This window comes from Chiloscyllium plagiosum, unplaced genomic scaffold (genome assembly GCF_037043375.1).
Source record: "Chiloscyllium plagiosum isolate Xiang-an unplaced genomic scaffold, Cpla_swu_hap1 HiC_scaffold_23, whole genome shotgun sequence".
Taxonomy (NCBI): domain Eukaryota; kingdom Metazoa; phylum Chordata; class Chondrichthyes; order Orectolobiformes; family Hemiscylliidae; genus Chiloscyllium; species Chiloscyllium plagiosum.
The window spans coordinates 60,846,123-60,866,156 of NW_028270161.1; the positions used below are offsets into that span (position 1 = coordinate 60,846,123).

The following is a 20,034-nucleotide window of genomic DNA, read 5'->3' on the forward strand; positions in this document are numbered from 1 at the left end:
AGGAGGGAGTGGGCTTTCTGCAAATTTTCTGGACAATATTCACCATGCAATCCACATCATTCCAATTGATGCTCTGACCATTTATCACCTTCCTTGTTTGTGAATGCTTGCAATCTGTGCCCAAACATTTCAAATGTGAAGTGGTGTGAAGTGTACAGGCCATCTTGAGATCAGAGAGCTGTTTTGGAAATGTTGCTGTCAGTGTATCAGAGTGACAATATTCTGAACATGCTTATGTTTGAACGATGAGCACTAACATCACAGGTGTGCCTGTGTCCCTCGGGTTATTTGATGCTAACGTTCTCTCCCGGCCAGATGACCCAGCTTGCACCAGCTGGCAAAGTGAAGCTAGAGCTTTCACCCACCAATCCATACAGCAAATTCACCGAGAGGATTCAGCAAAACCTGCACCTGATGCTGGTATTCAGCCCAATCGGTGAGGCATTCCGGAACCATCTGCGGCACTTCCCAGCTCTGATTAACTGCTGCACCATTGACTGGTTCCAGGTAACTCTGTTTCAATACTTATAAACAAAGAGTAATGGGCCACAGCAATTGTTATCTGAAAGCTTTCTGTTGGAGTAAACTTTACAGATGTATTTATATTTCTTCACCAAAGGTATTTGCAACAGTCTTGAACTGAGATAGAATGGCCGAATACTTGGCCACAATGCACTTTTTAATATTCCACCTTATAATTAGACTGTTTTGTGAGTGGAAAGTTTCAATATGTTTTCCTGCGAGTTCCAGAGGATAAATGGAGCTGCACATCAGACAGGAAGCTTGTTGCAAAGAGCAAGAGTTGCTGAATAGCTTCATTCTGTCGGAAGGTTATAGAGGTGTACAGCATGAAAACAGGCCCTTCCGCCCAACTTGCCCATGCCACCCAGTTTTCACAACCTAAACCAGTCCCATTTGTCTGCATTTGGTCCATAAACCCCCATAACTATCCCATCCATGTACCTGTCTACATGCTTCTTAAATGACAAAATTGTGCTCACTTCCACCACTACCTCATAGAGTCATAGATTCCAACAGCACGGAGACAGGCCCTTTGGTCCAAACTGGTCCATGCTGACCAAAATGTCCATGAACGCTAACCCCATTTCCCTGCACTTGGCCCATATCTTTCTAATGCTTTCCTATCCATGTATTTGTCCGAATACCTTTTAAATATTGTTAACGTACCCGCCTCAACCTCTTCTGTTGGCAGCTCATTCCATACGCGTACTACCCTCCGTGTAAAAACGTTGCCCCTCAGGTTCCCTTTTATTTTTTCCCCTCTAACCTTAAACTGATGCCCTCTAGTCCTTCCTTCCCAAACCCTAGCAAAAAGACTGAGTGCATTCACCCTATTGTGAGAAATGAACCCCACTTCATCAATAATTCTCAGTCCCAGTCAAAGAGTTCTGAAGCAGCACATTTATTTGAACATCTTGCAAGATGGGTGGCTGTATGAGGAGAGACACACCCGACAGTAAAATACAGAGCTTTTTATACTTTTCTGAGGGGTCTCTCGACACCCCTACACTGAGCAATAAACCTATCATAAGTGTCTATTTCATTCTATCCCCTTATTTAGTTATTACTTGCGTCCGTTATTCCTTCATTTGATAATTCCCTGCACCCAAGCCCAAGCCTATCATACTTATTAATTACCTCACTTGTTTTTCTTTAAATCTGCCTTATTTGGCTGTCCTTGTTCGTTACAGCCTTCCTGTTATTTTGTCCAGTTCCTCTTATCTAACCTTCTGACTTCTGAGATCATCCTTTACTATCTTGATAATTCAAAACGCGGACCTACAAACTATGAGCTTATTGCGAAATGCCCCTGCCACTTTTTTATTTTGTGTGTGGTCAGCTACAACACTCAAAGTAATTTCTTAGCTTAAAACTATTTCTTAAAAGACCTTTTACATTCGTTAAAATCAACATACACTTGACAACCTGAAATTTATCTCTCTCACTATCCATGCCTCTCTTGACCTTATACACTTCTATAAGATCCCCCCCTCAGTCTCCTATGCTCTACAGAAAAAAGTCCTAGCTTCTCCAACCTCTGCCTTGAGTCCTGGCAACATCCTTGTAAATTTCATCTGCACCATTTCCAGTTTAATAACATCCTTCCTATAGCAAGGTGACCAAAACTGAACACAATGCTCCAAGTGCGGCCTCACCAATGTCCTGTATAACTACAATATAACTTCCCAACTTCTAAACTCAATGCCAATGTGACAAAAACCACCTTCACTGCCCTGTCTACCTGTGACGCCACTTTCAGAGAACCATGCACGCCAAGGTCCTTCTGTTCCACTACACTTCTAAAGGCCCTACCATTTACCTTGAAACACCTACCTTCATTTGACTTTCCAAGATGCAAGATCTCTGTCTGACACTGACTCTCTGAATGACACTGACTCTCTGTATGGCACTGACTCTCTCTCTCTCACACTGACTCTCACTTTGCTAGTAGATTGTGTTATGAATTGATTTAAATTCATGTTGTACTCTTTCACATTTCTATATTGCAGGCTTGGCCTGACGATGCCTTAGAGAAAGTGGCGAACCATTTTCTGGATGATGTTGAAATGTCACAAGCTATCCGGAATGAAGCTGTGTTCATATGTAAACATTTCCACCAGAGTGTCATTGCTCTTTCTGGAAGGTGACTGTTTGTTGTTTGAATATTATTGTTTGACTTTAATTTGCTGGTATTACTGATACTTTAATGATACTTCTCTGAGAGTGCAAAATCTTTATTGATTTATTTTAAAAGAATTGGTCAAAGGCGCTATGCATTTTTTCACCGAGTTATTTAATAAGCATCAAAAGTTTATAAATAAGATCATAAGAACATATGAAATAGGAGCAGGAGTAGGCCATTCAGCCTCTTGAGCCTGTTCCACCATTTAATACCATCATGGCTGATCTCAACTGGCTTAGAAAAGTGGACACTGGGAAATTGTTTCCATCAGGTGGGGATACTAGGACCTGTGGGCACAGCCTTAGAATTAGAGGGGGTCAATTTAGAACAGAAATGTGAAGACATTTCTTTAGCAATTGAGTGGTGGGCCTGTGGGATTCATTGCTATGGAGTGCAGTGGGAGCAGGGACATTAAACCTCTTCAAGGCAGAGATTGATAAATGCTTAATCTCGCAAGGAATTAAGGGATACGGGGAGAGGGCGGGTAAGTGGCATTGAAAGGCCCATCAGCAATGACTGAATGGCAGAGTGGACTCGATGGGCCAAATGGCCTTACTTCCACTCCTATGTCTTATGGTCTCAACTCCACTTTCCTGCCTACTCTCCACAGCACTTCTACCCATTTCTAATTAAAAATGTATATACTTCCTCCTTTAATTTATTCAGTGTCCCGGCATCCACCATACTCTGGAGAATGAATTCCACAGATTCACTACCCTTTGAGAGAAGTAATTTTTCCTCATCTCTGATTTAAATCCACCACCTCTTATCCTAAAGCTATAACCTCTCCTTCTAGCTTGTCCCATATGAGGAAACATCCTCTCTATGTCTACTTTGTCAATCCCCTTTAGCATCCGACATACCTCAATTAGATTTCCTCTCATTTTGCTAAACTCTAGCAAGATCTAAGTGGCTCTATTTCTCTTTATAAGACAAGCCCCTCTCTCTGAAAGTCCTCGGAACTGCCTCCAAAACAACTACACCCCTCCTCAAATTGGGAGACCAAAATAGTACACAGTTTCTAGGTACAGTCTCACTAATGCCTTGTACCATTGCAGCAATACTTTTTCACATTTATAGTCTATTCCTTTATCAATAAATGCAAATATTCTAATGTGTGAGAGTCAGAAATAAGTTATAGCTCATTAACTATGACACTGAGGTTAAACAGGAGAAATTTAATATCCCTCCCTTTCTGCTACAAAAACAGAATATTTCCTGGACAATGTTCACATTCACATTGATTGGGATGTGCAGAGCGTCGGAGTTCAAAATTCCAAAAGTGTGCTTGTGATCATTTTCTGCAGCTTTATTTTGTAGACATAGAGAGATGGGCCACGTTTGATTCAGTAATGAGGGCTGAGATGAACTGATGTGGAAGTGCCAGTGTGGGACTGGGATGGACAAAGTCAGGGGTCAAGTGACACCAGGTTATAGTCCAACAGGTTTATTTGAAATCACAAGCTTTTGGAGTGCAGCCCCTACATCAGGTGAAGGTACGTGAGATAGACTGAGTTCTCAGTTTAATGACATGTGAATGTTCCCCTCACAGTGATCATAATTCGATCCAGTTCAACAGAATGTTGAAAGGAGAAACTGAGAAAATGACAATATTTGCATTAAAATGATTTCAATAGAATGAGACAGAAATTATCCATGGTAAATTGGGCAAATTATCAACAATGGGATGCTGGCTCAATATTGAGAGCTATGATTTGGAGGTGCCAGTGTTGGACTGGGGTGGACAAAGATAAAAATTCCACAACACCAGTTTAGAGTTCAAAAAGTTTATTTGGAAGTACAAGCTTTCAGAGCACTGCTCTTTCATCAGGTAGCTAGTGGGGCAGGATCATAGGACAAAGAATAAGACACCCAAAGAGCTTTTTGCTATAACTTCTGTGTCCAATGAGTCTACTCCACTGGTTACCTGACAAAGGAGCAGCGCTCTGAAAGCTAGTGCTTCCAAATAAACCTGTAGGACTATAACCTGGTGTTGTGTGATTTTTAACATAAAGAGGGCAGGCAATCCTGAGTCAAAGTTCTGGTTAGACTACATCAGGAGACTGTGATGACATCTGATCAATAGGGTCAACTGGGGGAAATTATTGCTGCTGGTCAGGGAGCTGAGGACCAAGGAGCAGAATCGAAAAATTAGGGCCTGAGTGATATTCAGAAGCACAAAGGACAGGTGAAGTTCAGAAACAACAAGTGATACGAGGTCAACATGGTACATTTTCATGTGAGGTTTGACAGACTGATTGTTGTCCCTTGTATTACGGGATGTGGGATGAAGGCAGATAGATGGACTTCAATCAATGTCAGCCATGAGTCCATTGCACTGCAGTGAAACAAGGCCAAAGTGATAAATCAAGTCCTCATGTTTCAGTTTTTGACATCTCAATTAATACTGAAACGCAGGTTCAGGTCATCACTTAACATTCAATATCCCTCTTCAACACTGGAACTGAGGACAGCGATATTCAAAATCTCACTGCAACACTGGAACTGAGGACAGGGACATTCAATATCCCTCTGCAACACTGGAACTGAGGACAGGGATATTCAATATCTCACTGCAACACTGGAACTGAGGACAGGGATATTCAATATCCCTCTGCAACACTGGAACTGAGGACAGGGATATTCAATATCCCTCTGCAACACTGGACATGAGGACAGGGATATTCAATATCCCTCTGCAACACTGGAACTGAGGATAGGGATATTCAATATCCCTCTGCAACACTGGACATGAGGACAGGGATATTCAATATCCCTCTGCAACACTGGAACTGAGGACAGGGATAGTTAATATCCCTCTGCAACACTGGACATGAGGACAGGGATATTCAATATCCCTCTGCAACACTGGAACTGAGGACACGGATAGTTAATATCCCTCTGCAACACTTGAACAGAGGACAGAGATATTCAATATCCCTCTGCAACACTGGAACTGAGGACAGGGATATTCAATATCCCTCTGCAACACTGGAACTGAGGACAGGGATATTCAATATCTCACTGCAACACTGGAACTGAGGACAGGGATATTCAATATCCCTCTGCAACACTGGAACTGAGGACAGGGATATTCAATATCCCTCTGCAACACTGGAACTGAGGACAGGGATATTCAATATCCCTCTGCAACACTGGAACTGAGGACAGGGATATTCAATATCCCTCTGCAACACTGGAACTGAGGACAGGGATATTCAATATCCCTCTGCAACACTGGAACTGAGGACAGGGATATTCAATATCCCTCTGCAACACTGGAACTGAGGACAGGGATATTCAATATCTGTCTGCAACACTGGACATGAGGACAGGGATATTCAATATCCCTCTGCAACACTGGAACTGAGGACAGGGATATTCAATATCCCTCTGCAACACTGGAACTGAGGACAGGGATATTCAATATCCCACAGAAACACTGGAACTGAGGACAGGGATATTCAATATCCCACTGCAACGCTGGAAATAAGGACAAGGATATTCGATATCCCACAGCATCACAGGAACTGAGGACAGAGATATTCAATATCCCTCTGCAACACTGAGACAGAGGATAGGGATATTCAATATCCCATTGTAACACTGGAACAGAGGACAGCGATATTCAATATCTCACTGCAACACTGGAACTGAGGACAGGGATATTCAATATCCCTCTGCAACACTGGAACTGAGGACAGGGATATTCAATATCCCAATGAAAGACTGGAAATGAGGACAGGGATATTCAGTATTTCAGTGCAGCACTGGAAATGAGGACAGGGATATTCAATATCTCACTGCAACACTGGAACCCTGGACAGGAATATTCAATATCCCACTGTCACACTGGAACTGAGGACAGGGATATTCAATATCTCACCAAAACACTGGAACCCTGGACAGGAATATTCAATATCCCACTGTCACACTGGAACAGAGGACAGCGATATTCAATATCTCACTGCAACACTGGAACTGAGGACAGGGATATTCAATATCCCTCTGCAACACTAGAACTGAGGACAGGGATATTCAATATCCCTCTGCAACACTGGAACTGAGGATAGTGATATTCAATATCCCTCTGCAACACTGGAACTGAGGATAGTGATATTCAATATCCCTCTGCAACACTGGAACTGAGGATAGTGATATTCAATATCCCACGGAAGTACTGGAACTTGAATGAATGATATTCAATATCCACTGTAACACTGCAATTGAGGACATGGAATTGCATTGTCCCACAGAAACACTGGAACTGAGAATAGCATGGGATAATTATACCGTTATTAAAAGAACAGAAACAAGTGAAAAATAGTGGTGTTAGAAAAGCACAGCCAGTCAGGCAGCATCCGATGAGCAGGAGAATCGACCTTTTGGGCATAAGCCCTTCATCAGGAAATCCTGCTGGAGTCCAGAAGGAAGGCAGTCCAAGCCCCGCTGACCTGAAAGACAAGTCCCAGTGGTGAGCCCAGTACATGGAGGCAGTGAGTCTTCATGTTCTGAATCCCAGCAGGCACGGTCTCAGTGAATAGGACTATAATTTGAGAACTTTTTAAAGATACTTTTATTCTTATTCTGGTCTTTGAGTGAGCTGAGTACTTTCTAAAACCTTGTATTCTTATGCTAAAGTTCTTTTTTACTCTTTCAATTCTGTGACAAACATTTGAAGAATCTGTATCTAGGTAGTCAGTACCTGAGATAACACCAAAGCGGTGACATTATAAACTTTTCACTGCACTCATCTGAGTGCACGTGACAATCAAGGCTATTCTATTCTATTTTTCTGTGAGAGTTCTTGATTCGAAAGTCTCATTCTGTGCAAACTGCTGGGTAGCTTAACGGTTGTAACTTACACAGACTGTGTGGGAATGGTTCACATTGCAATCAGCCTCCAGCTACTTGAAAACTGAGGCTGCTAATAAATTCACTGGACGAACACATTCAATACTAAATGCAACCCAGCATTAATTTTAATCTGTTGAAAGACAGGGATGCTAATTGAATTATGGAAGGCAAGACTCAGCTATTTGGTCCACTCTGACTGCTTATATCCTTTGAAAGAGTCTTCAAATTGGTTCCACAAATGAGTCCTTTACAAACCTCTGACTGACAGTTCCAACTGAATTTGTTTCCACAGCATTGTAGGCAGTGTGTCCCCAATTGCATCATCCATCGAGGAAAAAGCTTCCTCCTCATCGATAATTTGCCAATTTTTCTTTAGTAATCTATACCATTATTCACCCTCCTGTTTCTCCCTATTGTTAAAACATGAAGACAGACAGTCAAATCAAATCAGCCTCCTGATGCCTGTATTCATAACACATATTAATTACCCCAACACCATTTCCCAACTTATGCTGTTTTCCTTCAGTTTCTCCCTCTCATGAGGCACAGTGTTTCCTGACATTTTTAGGACATAAATTGTGTTCTCCTTTGTTTAAGCAGAAAGAAAATATGTAGTTAATTGGTCTGTCATCTCTTTGTTCCCCATTCTAATTTCTCCTGTTTCTAATTGCAAGCGACCTACATTGGTCCTGACCAACCTTCACATCCCTATAGAAAGTTTTGCAGTCAGTTTGTATGTTCCCCACAAGTTCTCCATTTTTCACTCTTAATCAATCCCTTTTTGAAAGGCTAAACCTATCCCAGTCCTTAGGTCAGCTGCTTTTTATGCCCCTTCCTTGGATCGAATATTATCTATAAATTCCCTTGTAAATCATGGTTTGACCACCCTTTTACATTTGCGCCAAACAAAACTGACCAATTGTTGCTGTTCTTCATTGAACTCCTTATATATTTGTCATAGTCTATCTACCAGTATCCCTTTAAGTAACATTCCCCAATTTATCACAGGCACCCCTCATACCATTGTAATTTCCTTTCATGTAGATTCAGTAACCAGGTCATTGATGTTGTCATATGATCACTCTTTCCCACAAAACCTTGCACAACTAGATTTCCAATCATTCTTTTCTCATTACAGAATACCCGATTTAGTATGGTCTGTGCTCTATTAATTTTTCAACATATTGGTCCAGAAAGCTATCGAGGGATTATTCATCAATGACATTGTCACTGATTTGATTTGCCCAATCTAAATGCAGATTAATGTTGCTCATAGTTACTGTTACAGTTTGGGGGCCTATATGCAAATCTGACGATCATTTTTTGCCTCACAGTGTTTCTAAATTCTATCCAAATACCTTTAGTGTTTTGTCAGAACAATTAATTTTATAAAACAGTCATTTCAACAAAATTTACAGAGATTAGACAAAGGGCAGCAGATTGGAATAGATTGAGTGTGGGGGCTAGTGAGGGGGAGAATGGGATTAGGTCAGGCGGGATATTAAAGGGGACGTGGAGTAACGGGTGTGTAGGGTTAGACTGGGCAGCATATTAAAGAGAGCGAGGGGAGAGAGGAGAGTGGGATTAAACTGGGTGGGATATTAAAGGGTGAGGGGAGAGCAGGGTCAGACTAATGCGATATTCAGTGGTGTTCCCCCTGCTCTACAATCTCTTCCCTTCTGGAGAAGTTCAAAACCAGGTCGATTTGAATCCAAGCAGCTAGCTATTTGCTATTCGGGCTGGGAACTGTCTTGGCAGATGCTGCTGATTTGCTGAGTGTTCTAGTACATTCTGCTTTTATTTCAGAATCCCAGTTTTCTGATTGCTTCTTACTATGCTCACCATCTTATCATCTCTAGATTCTACGAAACACTTCAAAGGAGAGCTTATGTCACACCTACATCCTACCTTGAACTGATAAAGATATTTAAAAACCTATTAGAAAGAAAAAGACTTGCATTATTGGCCAATAAGAACAGGTACACAGTTGGATTGGAAAAACTGGACTTTGCAGCCTCCCAGGTAGGCTTCACTGAAGTGTGTTACAATATATCCCCAGCTCTGGGACTTGGTGCAATATGATCATTATTAGATTGTTCTCATCCAGCTCCCAATCCCTCGACCTGATCTCTAAATCTGGGTCATAACCAGGCTGTGTATCAGAAAGGAAGTCTCTATAATCATTACGGATCTTTCCAATCCACATGATCTCTTGTGAATTCTCCTGTTTAACTGCTTGTGTATGAATCACAGACCTGGCCAGTGGATGAACTGAGTGAACAGCTGAGAAGACTGTGTGCAGTTTTAGTTGTAAGAAAATGCTGATCTGAATGGGGTTTGTTCTCCTTATTTCACAGCCCTGGTGAAACACATTAAGCAATCCATGTTGAGGATTTGTTCGGCCCATGAATGAAAATATATGTGAATTAAGTCAAAAAGTGTGGTGCTGGAAAAGCACAGCTGGTCAGGCAGCATCCAAGAAGCAGGAGAGTCGACATTTTGAATATAAGCTCTTCATCAGGAATGATGAAAGTTTATGCTTGAAATTTTGACTCTCCTGCTCCTCTGATGCTGCCTGACCAGTTGTGTTTTCCCAGCACCACAGTTTGTGACTCTGATCTCCAGCTACTGCAGTCCTCACTTTCTCCAAATATATGAATGAAGGCCATTCAGCCTCTTGAGATTGCTTCACAATTCAATAAGATCGTGCCTGATCTGATTGTAAACTCAAATCCAGATTCTCATCTGTTCCTATAAACTTTCACTCTCATGATTAACCAATATCTCTCCACCCCTGCCTTAAAAATGTTCAAGGATTCTTCTTTCTTCACCTTTTCAGGAACAAACACCAAAGTCACAATACCCTCTGAGAGAAAAAAAAATTGTCTTGTGACTTTAATTGAATAATCCCCAAATTCTAGATTATTCTTCAAAAGGAAACATCTCCACATCTACTCCTCGGGATCTTGTATTTTCCATACTTGTCTTCTCAACTCCAATGAATACAAACCTAGCCTGTTCAAACTTTCTTCACAAGACAACCCACACATTCCAGGTTTGCCAAACCTTTTCTGAACAGCCTCCAGTATATTTACACCTATAAATATGGTGATCAGTTCTGTATATAGTACTCCAAATGTAATCTCACCAATAACCCGTATAACTGAAACATAACTTCCCCACCCTTGCATTCAATTGCCCTCACACTGAATCATAATATTCTGTTAGGTTTCCTTATTACTTCCTGTAGCCTCACACTAACCTTCCGTGATTCATGAACTAGGTTACCCAGAACTCTCTATATCTCACAGCTCTGCAACCTTTTGTTGTTTAAATAATTTGCTTCTTTTGTATTATTCCTTCCAAAATTGACAATTTCATACTTTACCACATTATACCTGATTTGCTGCAACTTTGCTCAAGTTACTTAACCTGTCAATATTTTTTTCTTGGAACCTCCTTATGTCCTCTTCACAGCCCTCTCTCCTCTCTATCTTTATGTCAACAGGGGTTGGCAAGGTGGCTCAGTGGTTACCACTGCTGCCTCACAGCGCCAGGGACCCAGATTTGTTTCTAGCCTCAGGCAACTGTCTGTGTGGAGTTTGCACATTCTCCCAGTGCCTGCTCTGGTTTACTCCCACAGTCCAAAGATGTGCCGGTCAGGTGAATTGGCCAGGCTAGATTGCCCATAATGTTAGGTGGATTAGTCAGAGGGAAATGGGTCTGGGTGGATTATGCTTCAGAGGGTCAGTGTGGACTTGTTGGGCTGAAGGGCCTATTCCACACTGTAGGGAATCTAATCTAGTGATTGTTTATAAATTTGAAAGCACTAAGTTAAAAAAAAAAATTAAATTAGAATTGGGTTCATTGTCACATGGACTCAAGTACAGGAGGACAGTGAAAAGTTTACAACGTCACCCTTTATGGCATCATCTTAGGTACAAGGTACCGATTAGCAAACCTTTAATACAAAATGGAGAAATAAAGAAAAATAAAGTTACATTACCTTACAGTGATTCATAGTATAAGTTAGAAAATAAATAAAATTAAAAGGATAATCATTACAGTCAGATAAACAAATTACAGATAAATATTACAGCAAATTTAGCTGCCACACCTTTGGTCCCTTTATCTAAATCATTTATATAAATTGCAAAAAGTCAAGGTCCCAACACTGACCCCTGTGGCACACCACTCAATACATTTTATTTATCCTACTGTCTGCTTTCTGTTAGCCATCTAATCTTCTGGCCATGTCAATGTTTCCACAGTAATCTTGCTGTGGCACCTTATCAAATGCATTCTGAAAATCTAAGATTTTCCTTTATCTCCAGCACAAATTATTTCTTTAGAGAACTCCAACAAATTAGTTCAACACAATTTCCCTTTGAGAAAACCATGTTGACTCTACCTGATCACTTTGAACTTACTCAAGTGTCCTTTTATAACATAGCTTATGACATTTTCCCCTATGACAGAGGTTAAGCTAACTGGCCTGACGTTTCTTGCTTTCTGTCTCCCTTCTTAATAAAAAAGTTACATTTGCTAGCTACCAATCTAGTGGGAGTTTCCAAATCAGGGAATTTATTTGGGAAATTGAAATCAATGCATCAGCTATCTCATTCGCCCTTCTTTTACATCCTAAACCAAAGTACCTCAAGAGCTGGGCTCTTGTCAGCATGTAGCTCTGACAATTTATTCAGTACCATTCCTTCAGTGATTGTAATTTTCCTGAGTTCCTTCCTCACTTCCACTTCCTGATTTATCCTGATTTTCTGCTTCTGGGATGTTACTTGTATCCTGTGTAGTGAAGACTGATGCAAAATCGCAGCTCAGTTCATCTGTCATTTCCCTATTTCAATATTAATTCACCAGACTCATTATCTGTAGGATCAGTGCTCTCTTTGCTAAATCTTTTCCTCATTTTCTTGCTCTTATTTGCCCTCAGAAACCCTTATTTTGCCATTTATTTATATTTATCTCTAGTTTTCCAGACACACACACACACACCTACATATACAACTATGGACACACACACACCTACATATACAACTATAGACACACACACACACACCTACATATACAACTATAGACACCCACACACACACACACCTACATATACAACTATAGACACCCACACACACACCCACACACACACCTACATATACAACTATAGACACACACACCTACATATACAACTATAGACACCCACACACACACATATATTGTGCTGATCCTTTTTTGTTGTACTCAATCAGATTGCGATAATGCAGCAGGAACTGACAGGGTTAAAGCCTCTGTTAATGGAACGAAACCAGGAGACAGAGGAGCTTCTAAAGGTCATTGCTAATGAGACACTGGAGGTGGAGGTTGTGAAGAGGGTGGTGGAAACTGATGAAGAAACAGCAAATAAAGCAGCACAGGAGGCCCGGGCGATTAAGGTAAATTATTTGAATGCTGCCTCATCCAAAAGACAAAGATTTAGCGACAGAGTCAAACCCACTCTGACTTACATACCCCCCACAGCTGACAGCCCCGACAGCATTCTGACTACAGGAGTACAACAGTCAGGAAACCAAGTGTAGCCAAGTTCCCCATTGGACTTGTATTGTGTTTTGATATTTAAATATGATAAACTACACCACACTTTAATCCTAATATTATTTGTTCAGTGTCTGAAATGCGGCTGGTCAAAAACTGAATGGTCTGAAAACTGAACATTTTGATAATTTGCCAAGGATCATTTTAAGGAGGTAAAATAAATAACTGACCTGGACAATATGGATCAGTACTCATATTGACACAAGGTGCACCAGAAGAATGGTTAGCTTTGCCACTCCATGCACCAGCCTGTTCCACACTTCCAATGATCGTTGATCCTACTCAAATCTCTTGATCTGAAATGTCTATTTCTCAGCTGACTGATCCAAAATCCAGCATGATCCCAACTCCAGCATGGGGATTAATATTCCCAACAACAGTGTGAGAATTGGCAGTATAGATGAGAGTGTTGGTGCTGTGTAAAGATCCAAAATAATACTTTGGGGTTACAGCTGCGAGGTTATTTGTTAAAGAATTGTCAGGAGTGTTAGGTAGAGTAAAACAAAGCGGAGGGGTGCTGGTGCTCAGAAATGCCTGGACTTTGCTTTAAGATGGACAAGGTGCTAGGACAGAGGCAGGAGGAGTCTCCATAACTTGGTAGTTCACACCATCAATCTAATTGTTTAATCCAGTTTTCAATATGGTTAATTGTACACTTTGTCTACATTTGACTTAAGACCATAAGACATAGGAGTGGAAGTAAGGCCATTCAGCCCATCGAGTCCACTCCACCATTTAATCATGGCTGATGGGCATTTCAAGGGGAAAGTGAGGTCTGCAGATGCTGGAGATCAGAGCTGAAAATGTGTTGCTGGAAAAGCGCAGCAGGTCAGGCAGCATCCAAGGAACAGGAGAATCGACGTTTCGGGCAGGAGGGCTCTTGCCCGAAATGTCGATTCTCCTGCTCCTTGGATGCTGCCTGACCTGCTGCGCCTTTCCAGCAACACATTTTCAGCTCTGATGGGCATTTCAACTCCACTTACCCGCATTCTCCCCATAGCCCTTAATTCCTTGTGACATCAAGAATTTATCAATCTCTGCCTTGAAGACATTTAGCGTCCCGGCCTCCACTGCACTCCACGGCAATGAATTCCACAGGCCCACCACTCTCTGGCTGAAGAAATGTCTCCGCATTTCTGTTCTGAATTGACCCCCTCTAATTCTAAGGCTGTGCCCACGGGTCGTAGTCTCCTTGCCTAACGGAAACAATTTCTTAGCATCCACCCTTTCCAAGCCATGTATTATCTTGTAAGTTTCTATTAGATCTCCCCTTAATCTTCTAAACTCCAATGAGTACAATCCCAGGATCCTCAGCCGTTCCTCATATGTTAGACCTACCATTCCAGGGATCATCCGTGTGAATCTCCGCTGGACATGCTCCAGTGCCAGTATGTCCCTCCTGAGGTGTGGGGCCCAAAATTGGACACAGTACTCCAAATGGGGCCTAACCAGAGCTTTATAAAGTCTCAGTAGCACATCACTGCTTTTATATTCCAACCCTCTTGAGATAAATGACAACATTGCATTCGCTTTCTTAATCATGGATTCAACCTGCATGTTTACCTTTAGAGAATCCTCCACTAGCACTCCCAGATCCCTTTGTACTTTGGCTTTATGAATTTTCTCACTGTTTAGAAAGTATTCCATGCTTGTATTCTTTTTTCCAAAGTGCAAGACCTCGCATTTGCTCACATTGAATTTCATCAGCCATTTCCTGGACCACTCTCCCAAACTGTCTAGATCCTTCTGCAGCCTCCCCACTTCCTCAGTGCTACCTGCCTGTCCACCTATCTTCGTATCATGGCAAACTTCGCTAGAATGCCCCCAGTCCCTTCATCCTGATCATTAATATATAACATGAACAGCTGCGGCCCCAAAACTAAACCCTGTGGGACACCACTTGTCACCGGCTGCCATTCCGAAAAAGAACCTCTTATCCCAACTCTCTTCCTTCTGTCAGACAGCCAATCCTCAATCCATGCCAGTAACTCACCTCGAACACCATGGGCCCTCACCTTACTCAGCAGCCTCCCGTGTGGCACCTTATCTAAGGCCTTTTGGAAGTCTAGATAGACCACATCCACTGGGTTTCCCTGGTCTAACCTACTTGTCACCTCTTCAAATAATTCTAACAGGTTTGTCAGGCACAACCTCCCCTTACTTAAAATAGAAAGATCCATCAAGTAAGTGTGGACCCGCAGGAGATGGGCGGGTCCTCAATGAATATTTCTCCCCTGTGTTTACCTTGCAGGAAGACATGAGGATTTGGGAATATAGGGAAGTTAGTGGTGATATCTTAGGGACAGTCCATATCACAGTTGGATGTATTAGAACGTATGAAGATGGATAAATCTCCTGGTTCTGACACGATATTTCCAAGAATTTTGCAAGAGGCTAGAGAAGAAAATATGGAGGCCCTGGCTGACGTTTTTGCATCATCATTAGCCATGGGTGAGGTTCTGGAAGACTGGAGGGTAGCGAATGTTGTGCCCTTATTCAAGAAGGGCTGGAAAGAAAAATCTGGGAACTACAGAACAGTAAGCCTAACATCAGTGTTAGATAAGTTACTTGAGAAGATTCTGAGGGATTAGATATACATTTGGAAAGACAGGGTTTGATTAGAGTAGTCAGCATGGCTTTGTGCATGGGAGGTCATGCCTCACAAATTTTTTACAGTTCTTCAATGAAGTGACCAGGAAGGTTGACAAGGGCAGGGCAGTAGACATAGTCTACATGAATTTCAGTAAGGCTTTTGATAAGATTCTAAATGGTCAGCTGCTCTGGAAGATTAGATTGCATGGAATCTGGGGAGAGCTGGCAAATTGGATACACAATTGGCTAGATGGTAGGAAGCAGAGGATAGTACTGGAAGGATGCTTGTCGGACTGGAGGTCTGTGACTAGTCGAGTGCCTCAGGGTCAGTGCTGGGCCCATTGCTGCTTGTTATCTATATCACTGATTTGGATGACAATGTAAAAGGCATGTAAGTTTGCAGCTGACACTGAAATAGGCGGTATCGTGGACAGTGAGAAAGGTTATCAGAAACTGCAGCAGGTTCTTGATCAGCTGTGGAAGTGGGCCGAGAAATGGAAAATGGAGTTTAATATAGAAAAGTGTGAGGTCTTGCATTTTGGAATTTCAAATGAAGGTAGGACTGTCATGGTGTATGGCAGGACCTCAAGGAGTGTAGTGGAACATAGGGACTTGGAGTTCAGGTGTACGGTTTTCTGAAAGTGGAGTCACCAGTAGAAAGGGCAGTGAAGAAGGCTTTTGACACACTGGCTTTCAACAGTCAGGGCACCAAGTATAGAAGTTGGGAAGTTATGTTGCAGTTGTACAGAATGTTGGTGAGGCCACACTTGGAGTATTGTATCAGTTTAAGGTTGGAGTGGGAAGAATAAATGGGAATCTGAAGGACAGAGGGTGGTACACATATGGAATGATCTACCAGTGGAGGTGGTTGAGGGGGGTACATTACCAACATTTAAAAGGCATTTGGACAAATACATGGATAGGAAAGTATTGGAAGGATATAGGTCAATGCAGAGAGAAGTGGTTAGCGTAATTGACATTTTGGGCCAAAGTTTGGGCAAAAGGGCATGTCTCCATGCTGTTGGACTCTTTGACTCTATAATTCTATAAGCAGATGTCTTCAATAAACAAAAATACCGACATCCCTAGCACCAATGCCACCTTAAAAATCCTGTTTTGTACCTCGACAGACACTCAGTCCGGAGATGCCCAACACATATTTGCCCCTGACATGGCAGATGGAAAAACCGGCACCCACTTTGTGCTCCTGCTGACAGGGCAGTGCACAGTTACCCCAAGACCAAGGGTGGAGGGCATGAAACCAGGGCATGCCAGCCTGTGTTTCAAGTAGTCTCAGCCATCTGGAGGAATGCCCAACACTGTAGGAAGACAATCAATGTCCTTCTTCACTCCAATACTCTAAGTGCCACCATCTTCCCCTTCTATCTACCTTCACACTCAGTACAACCAAACCTACCCTGTTGTACTGTACCCACCTCCCATCAAGGCTCATACATAACTGTTCAACCAAATTCACCTCCTGTAATACCAGACTCACTCTCTCACTCTCGGAAGAAAGAAGCCCACAATAGGACAGAAAGAGTTTATACAGGTGGCAAACTGCCTGACATTCAGCTCCTCACTCCTTATGAGGAGGGGATCCTGTCTGTACTGCTCTGAGCATGCCCTGGACTGGTACAGGAGGCTGCCCAACACTTACCATTCCAGGACTCATTAACTCTTTTGTCTTGACTGACACCTGCTGATAACAATGACAAACCTCTTGACTTGGTGCTGCATTAAACAGCATAGCAATATGGCAGTAAGATGAGCCTGAAATCTCTGGCTGATGTGAGCATCCAGACAGGCTCAAAGTGAGTCAGTGTTGCAGCAGTGAGTGAAGAGCCCGGAGATGTAGCCTGGTCCAGTCTATGAGCTGGCTGTGTCCCTCAACACACAGCGTCCTTTATGCAGCATTACAGTGCGGATTACCTGAGCAATCGGAGGTGCAGAAGTCATAGAATCAGAGAGGTCACCAGAGCAGAAAGAGGCCTTTCGGCCCATCAATTTTGCACCAATCAAGTACAATCACCTAACTACTCTAATCCCATTTTCCAGCACTTAGCCCATAGGCCTGTATGCCTTGGTATTGCAAGTGCATATCGAAATACTTCTTAAATGTTATGAGGGTTTCTGCCTTTGCCATGGTTACAGGCAAAGTTCCAGATTGCCACCACCTGCTGGGTAAAAAGGTCTTTTCTCACAGCTCCTCCAAATCCATGCCCTTTGGTCATTGATCCTTCCATCTTGGCAAAAGGTTTCTTCCTGCTCCTCAGAATTGTATACAGCTCAATCATATCACCCTTCAATCTCCTCTACAGTAACAAAAAAAACCCCAGTCTGTCCAATTTCTCTTCATAGCTAAAACTCTCCAGCCCAGGCAACATCCAGGTAGATCTCCTCTGCACTCTCTCAAATGCTATCACATCCCTCCTATAATGTGGATTCCAAAACTGCACACAATGCTTTAGCTGAAATTAACCAACATTTTATAGTTTTTCAGCATAACCTCCCTGCTCTTAAGCTCTATGCCTTGACTAATAATGGCAAGACACTGAAATGGAAAGCATTTGTCTCTAATTTAGAGTAAAAAACATCCCATTTGACTGTATCACTGAGGCATTGCTTGACATAAAAGGATTGACATACTTTGATATAATTGTGTTTGATTGTACCTTATGTCCTCCAGCCAGAGGGTAACTGTGTGACTCTCCTGTAGGTTGAGTGTGAGCAGAAGCTGAGTGTGGCTATGCCAGCTCTCAACGATGCTATCACAGCTCTCGACACACTGAAGGCCAGTGATATCACTCTACTGAAGACCATGCAGAACCCTCCAGCAGGGGTGCGGCTCACACTCACTGCCATTTGTATCTTGAAGGTATCCCAGAAAGTAAAAAGTCTAATGTTCACTGAAAAAAGTGCGTATGGCATTTTCACAAATTGAACGCTCCCATAATACACCTGGCATGGTATCTGTGTTCATGTTGAGGAACATATGAACCGATCATGTTACAGAATAGTTATACTGACAACTTTACATCATGCTAAGTTCCACAAGTGAATTCCAGAGGTGAAGTAAGTGTGATATCCTTGACATTAAGGCCACATTTGACGAGGTGTGGCATCAAAGAGCCCTAGCAAAACTGGAATTAGGGGGCAAATTCTACACTGGTTGGAGTCATAGTTGGCACAAAGGAAGACTATGGTTGTGGATGTTGGATGTCAATCATCTCAGCTCCATGACATCTTTGCAGGAGTTCCTCAGGATAGTGTCTAATCATCTTCAGCTGCTTCATCAATGACCTTCCCTCCATCATATGGTTAGGAGTAGGGATGTTTGCCAATGCTGGCAAAATGTTCAGCACCATTTGCGACTCCTCAGATACTGAAGCAGTCCAAATGCAACAAAAGCGGGTCAATGCTCAGACTTGGATTGAAAAGTGCCAAGTGGCATTGCCTGACCCTTGTGTGGCATTAATGTTAACTTCACATTCAATGGCATTACTGACTCCCCACTATCAATGGTGATTACCATTGACCAAAAATTGAACTGCACTTGTTATATAAATAAAGGAGTTGCAAGAGTAGATAAGAAGCTAGGAATCCCGACTCCCCAAAATTGTCCACCATCTACAAGGAACAAGCTAGGAGTGTGATGGTATACTCCCCACTTGTATATTTGACTGCAATTTCAATAACACTCAAGTAGCTTGACACCGTCCATGACAAAGCAGTCCAGTTTACTGGCACCACATCCAAAAGCATCCATTCCCTCCACCACTGAGACTTAGTAGCACCAGTGTGTACTATCTACTAGATACACTTCAGTGACACACCAAGCCTCCTTTCACAGCACCTTTGATTGACCAGCATTCTGCCAAAGGTGCAGTTTTTATATACATTGCTTCTTGTCCTTATCCTAAGACACAATCTCCTGAACACTGAGGGCTGAACCTCTCTCGCTGGCCTCTGCAAAACTGGACCAGCACACTTTTGTGGTCTGCAAGCCACATGCCCAACTCATGAATGGCCGCACACACCACTTTCGCCTTTTCACACCGGGTCGGGTTCACAATGCAGATTGTGAGCAGTACAGTCCTCAGGTGCGATATAATATTGATGGAAAATAATTTTACTAACCTTGGGGGAAAAGTAAATCTCGGCATCTAATGAAAGCCTCCATTTATTAATTCTAAGAAAAAGTGAATTCAGCCATCTGTAAAATACTTTGCATTATGTGTTTATGTCAGCAAACTAGTAATCACATCAAAGGGATAAGC

The 20,034-nt window shown here is 42.3% G+C and overlaps 1 protein-coding gene across 3 annotated transcripts in view; it reads left to right on the forward strand.

The window, feature by feature from the left end:
• The window catches only part of LOC122561437 (dynein axonemal heavy chain 3-like), a 557,691-nt gene that overhangs the window by 438,801 nt on the left and 98,856 nt on the right, over nucleotides 1-20,034 (forward strand). For all 3 annotated transcript variants that reach the window (XM_087999740.1, XM_087999741.1, XM_087999742.1), the window contains 5 exons: nucleotides 316-507; nucleotides 2,532-2,665; nucleotides 9,421-9,583; nucleotides 12,820-13,002; nucleotides 18,474-18,632. In XM_087999740.1, the coding sequence (XP_087855866.1) occupies nucleotides 316-507; nucleotides 2,532-2,665; nucleotides 9,421-9,583; nucleotides 12,820-13,002; nucleotides 18,474-18,632 (831 nt within the window). The remainder of the gene's footprint in view (nucleotides 1-315; nucleotides 508-2,531; nucleotides 2,666-9,420; nucleotides 9,584-12,819; nucleotides 13,003-18,473; nucleotides 18,633-20,034) is intronic.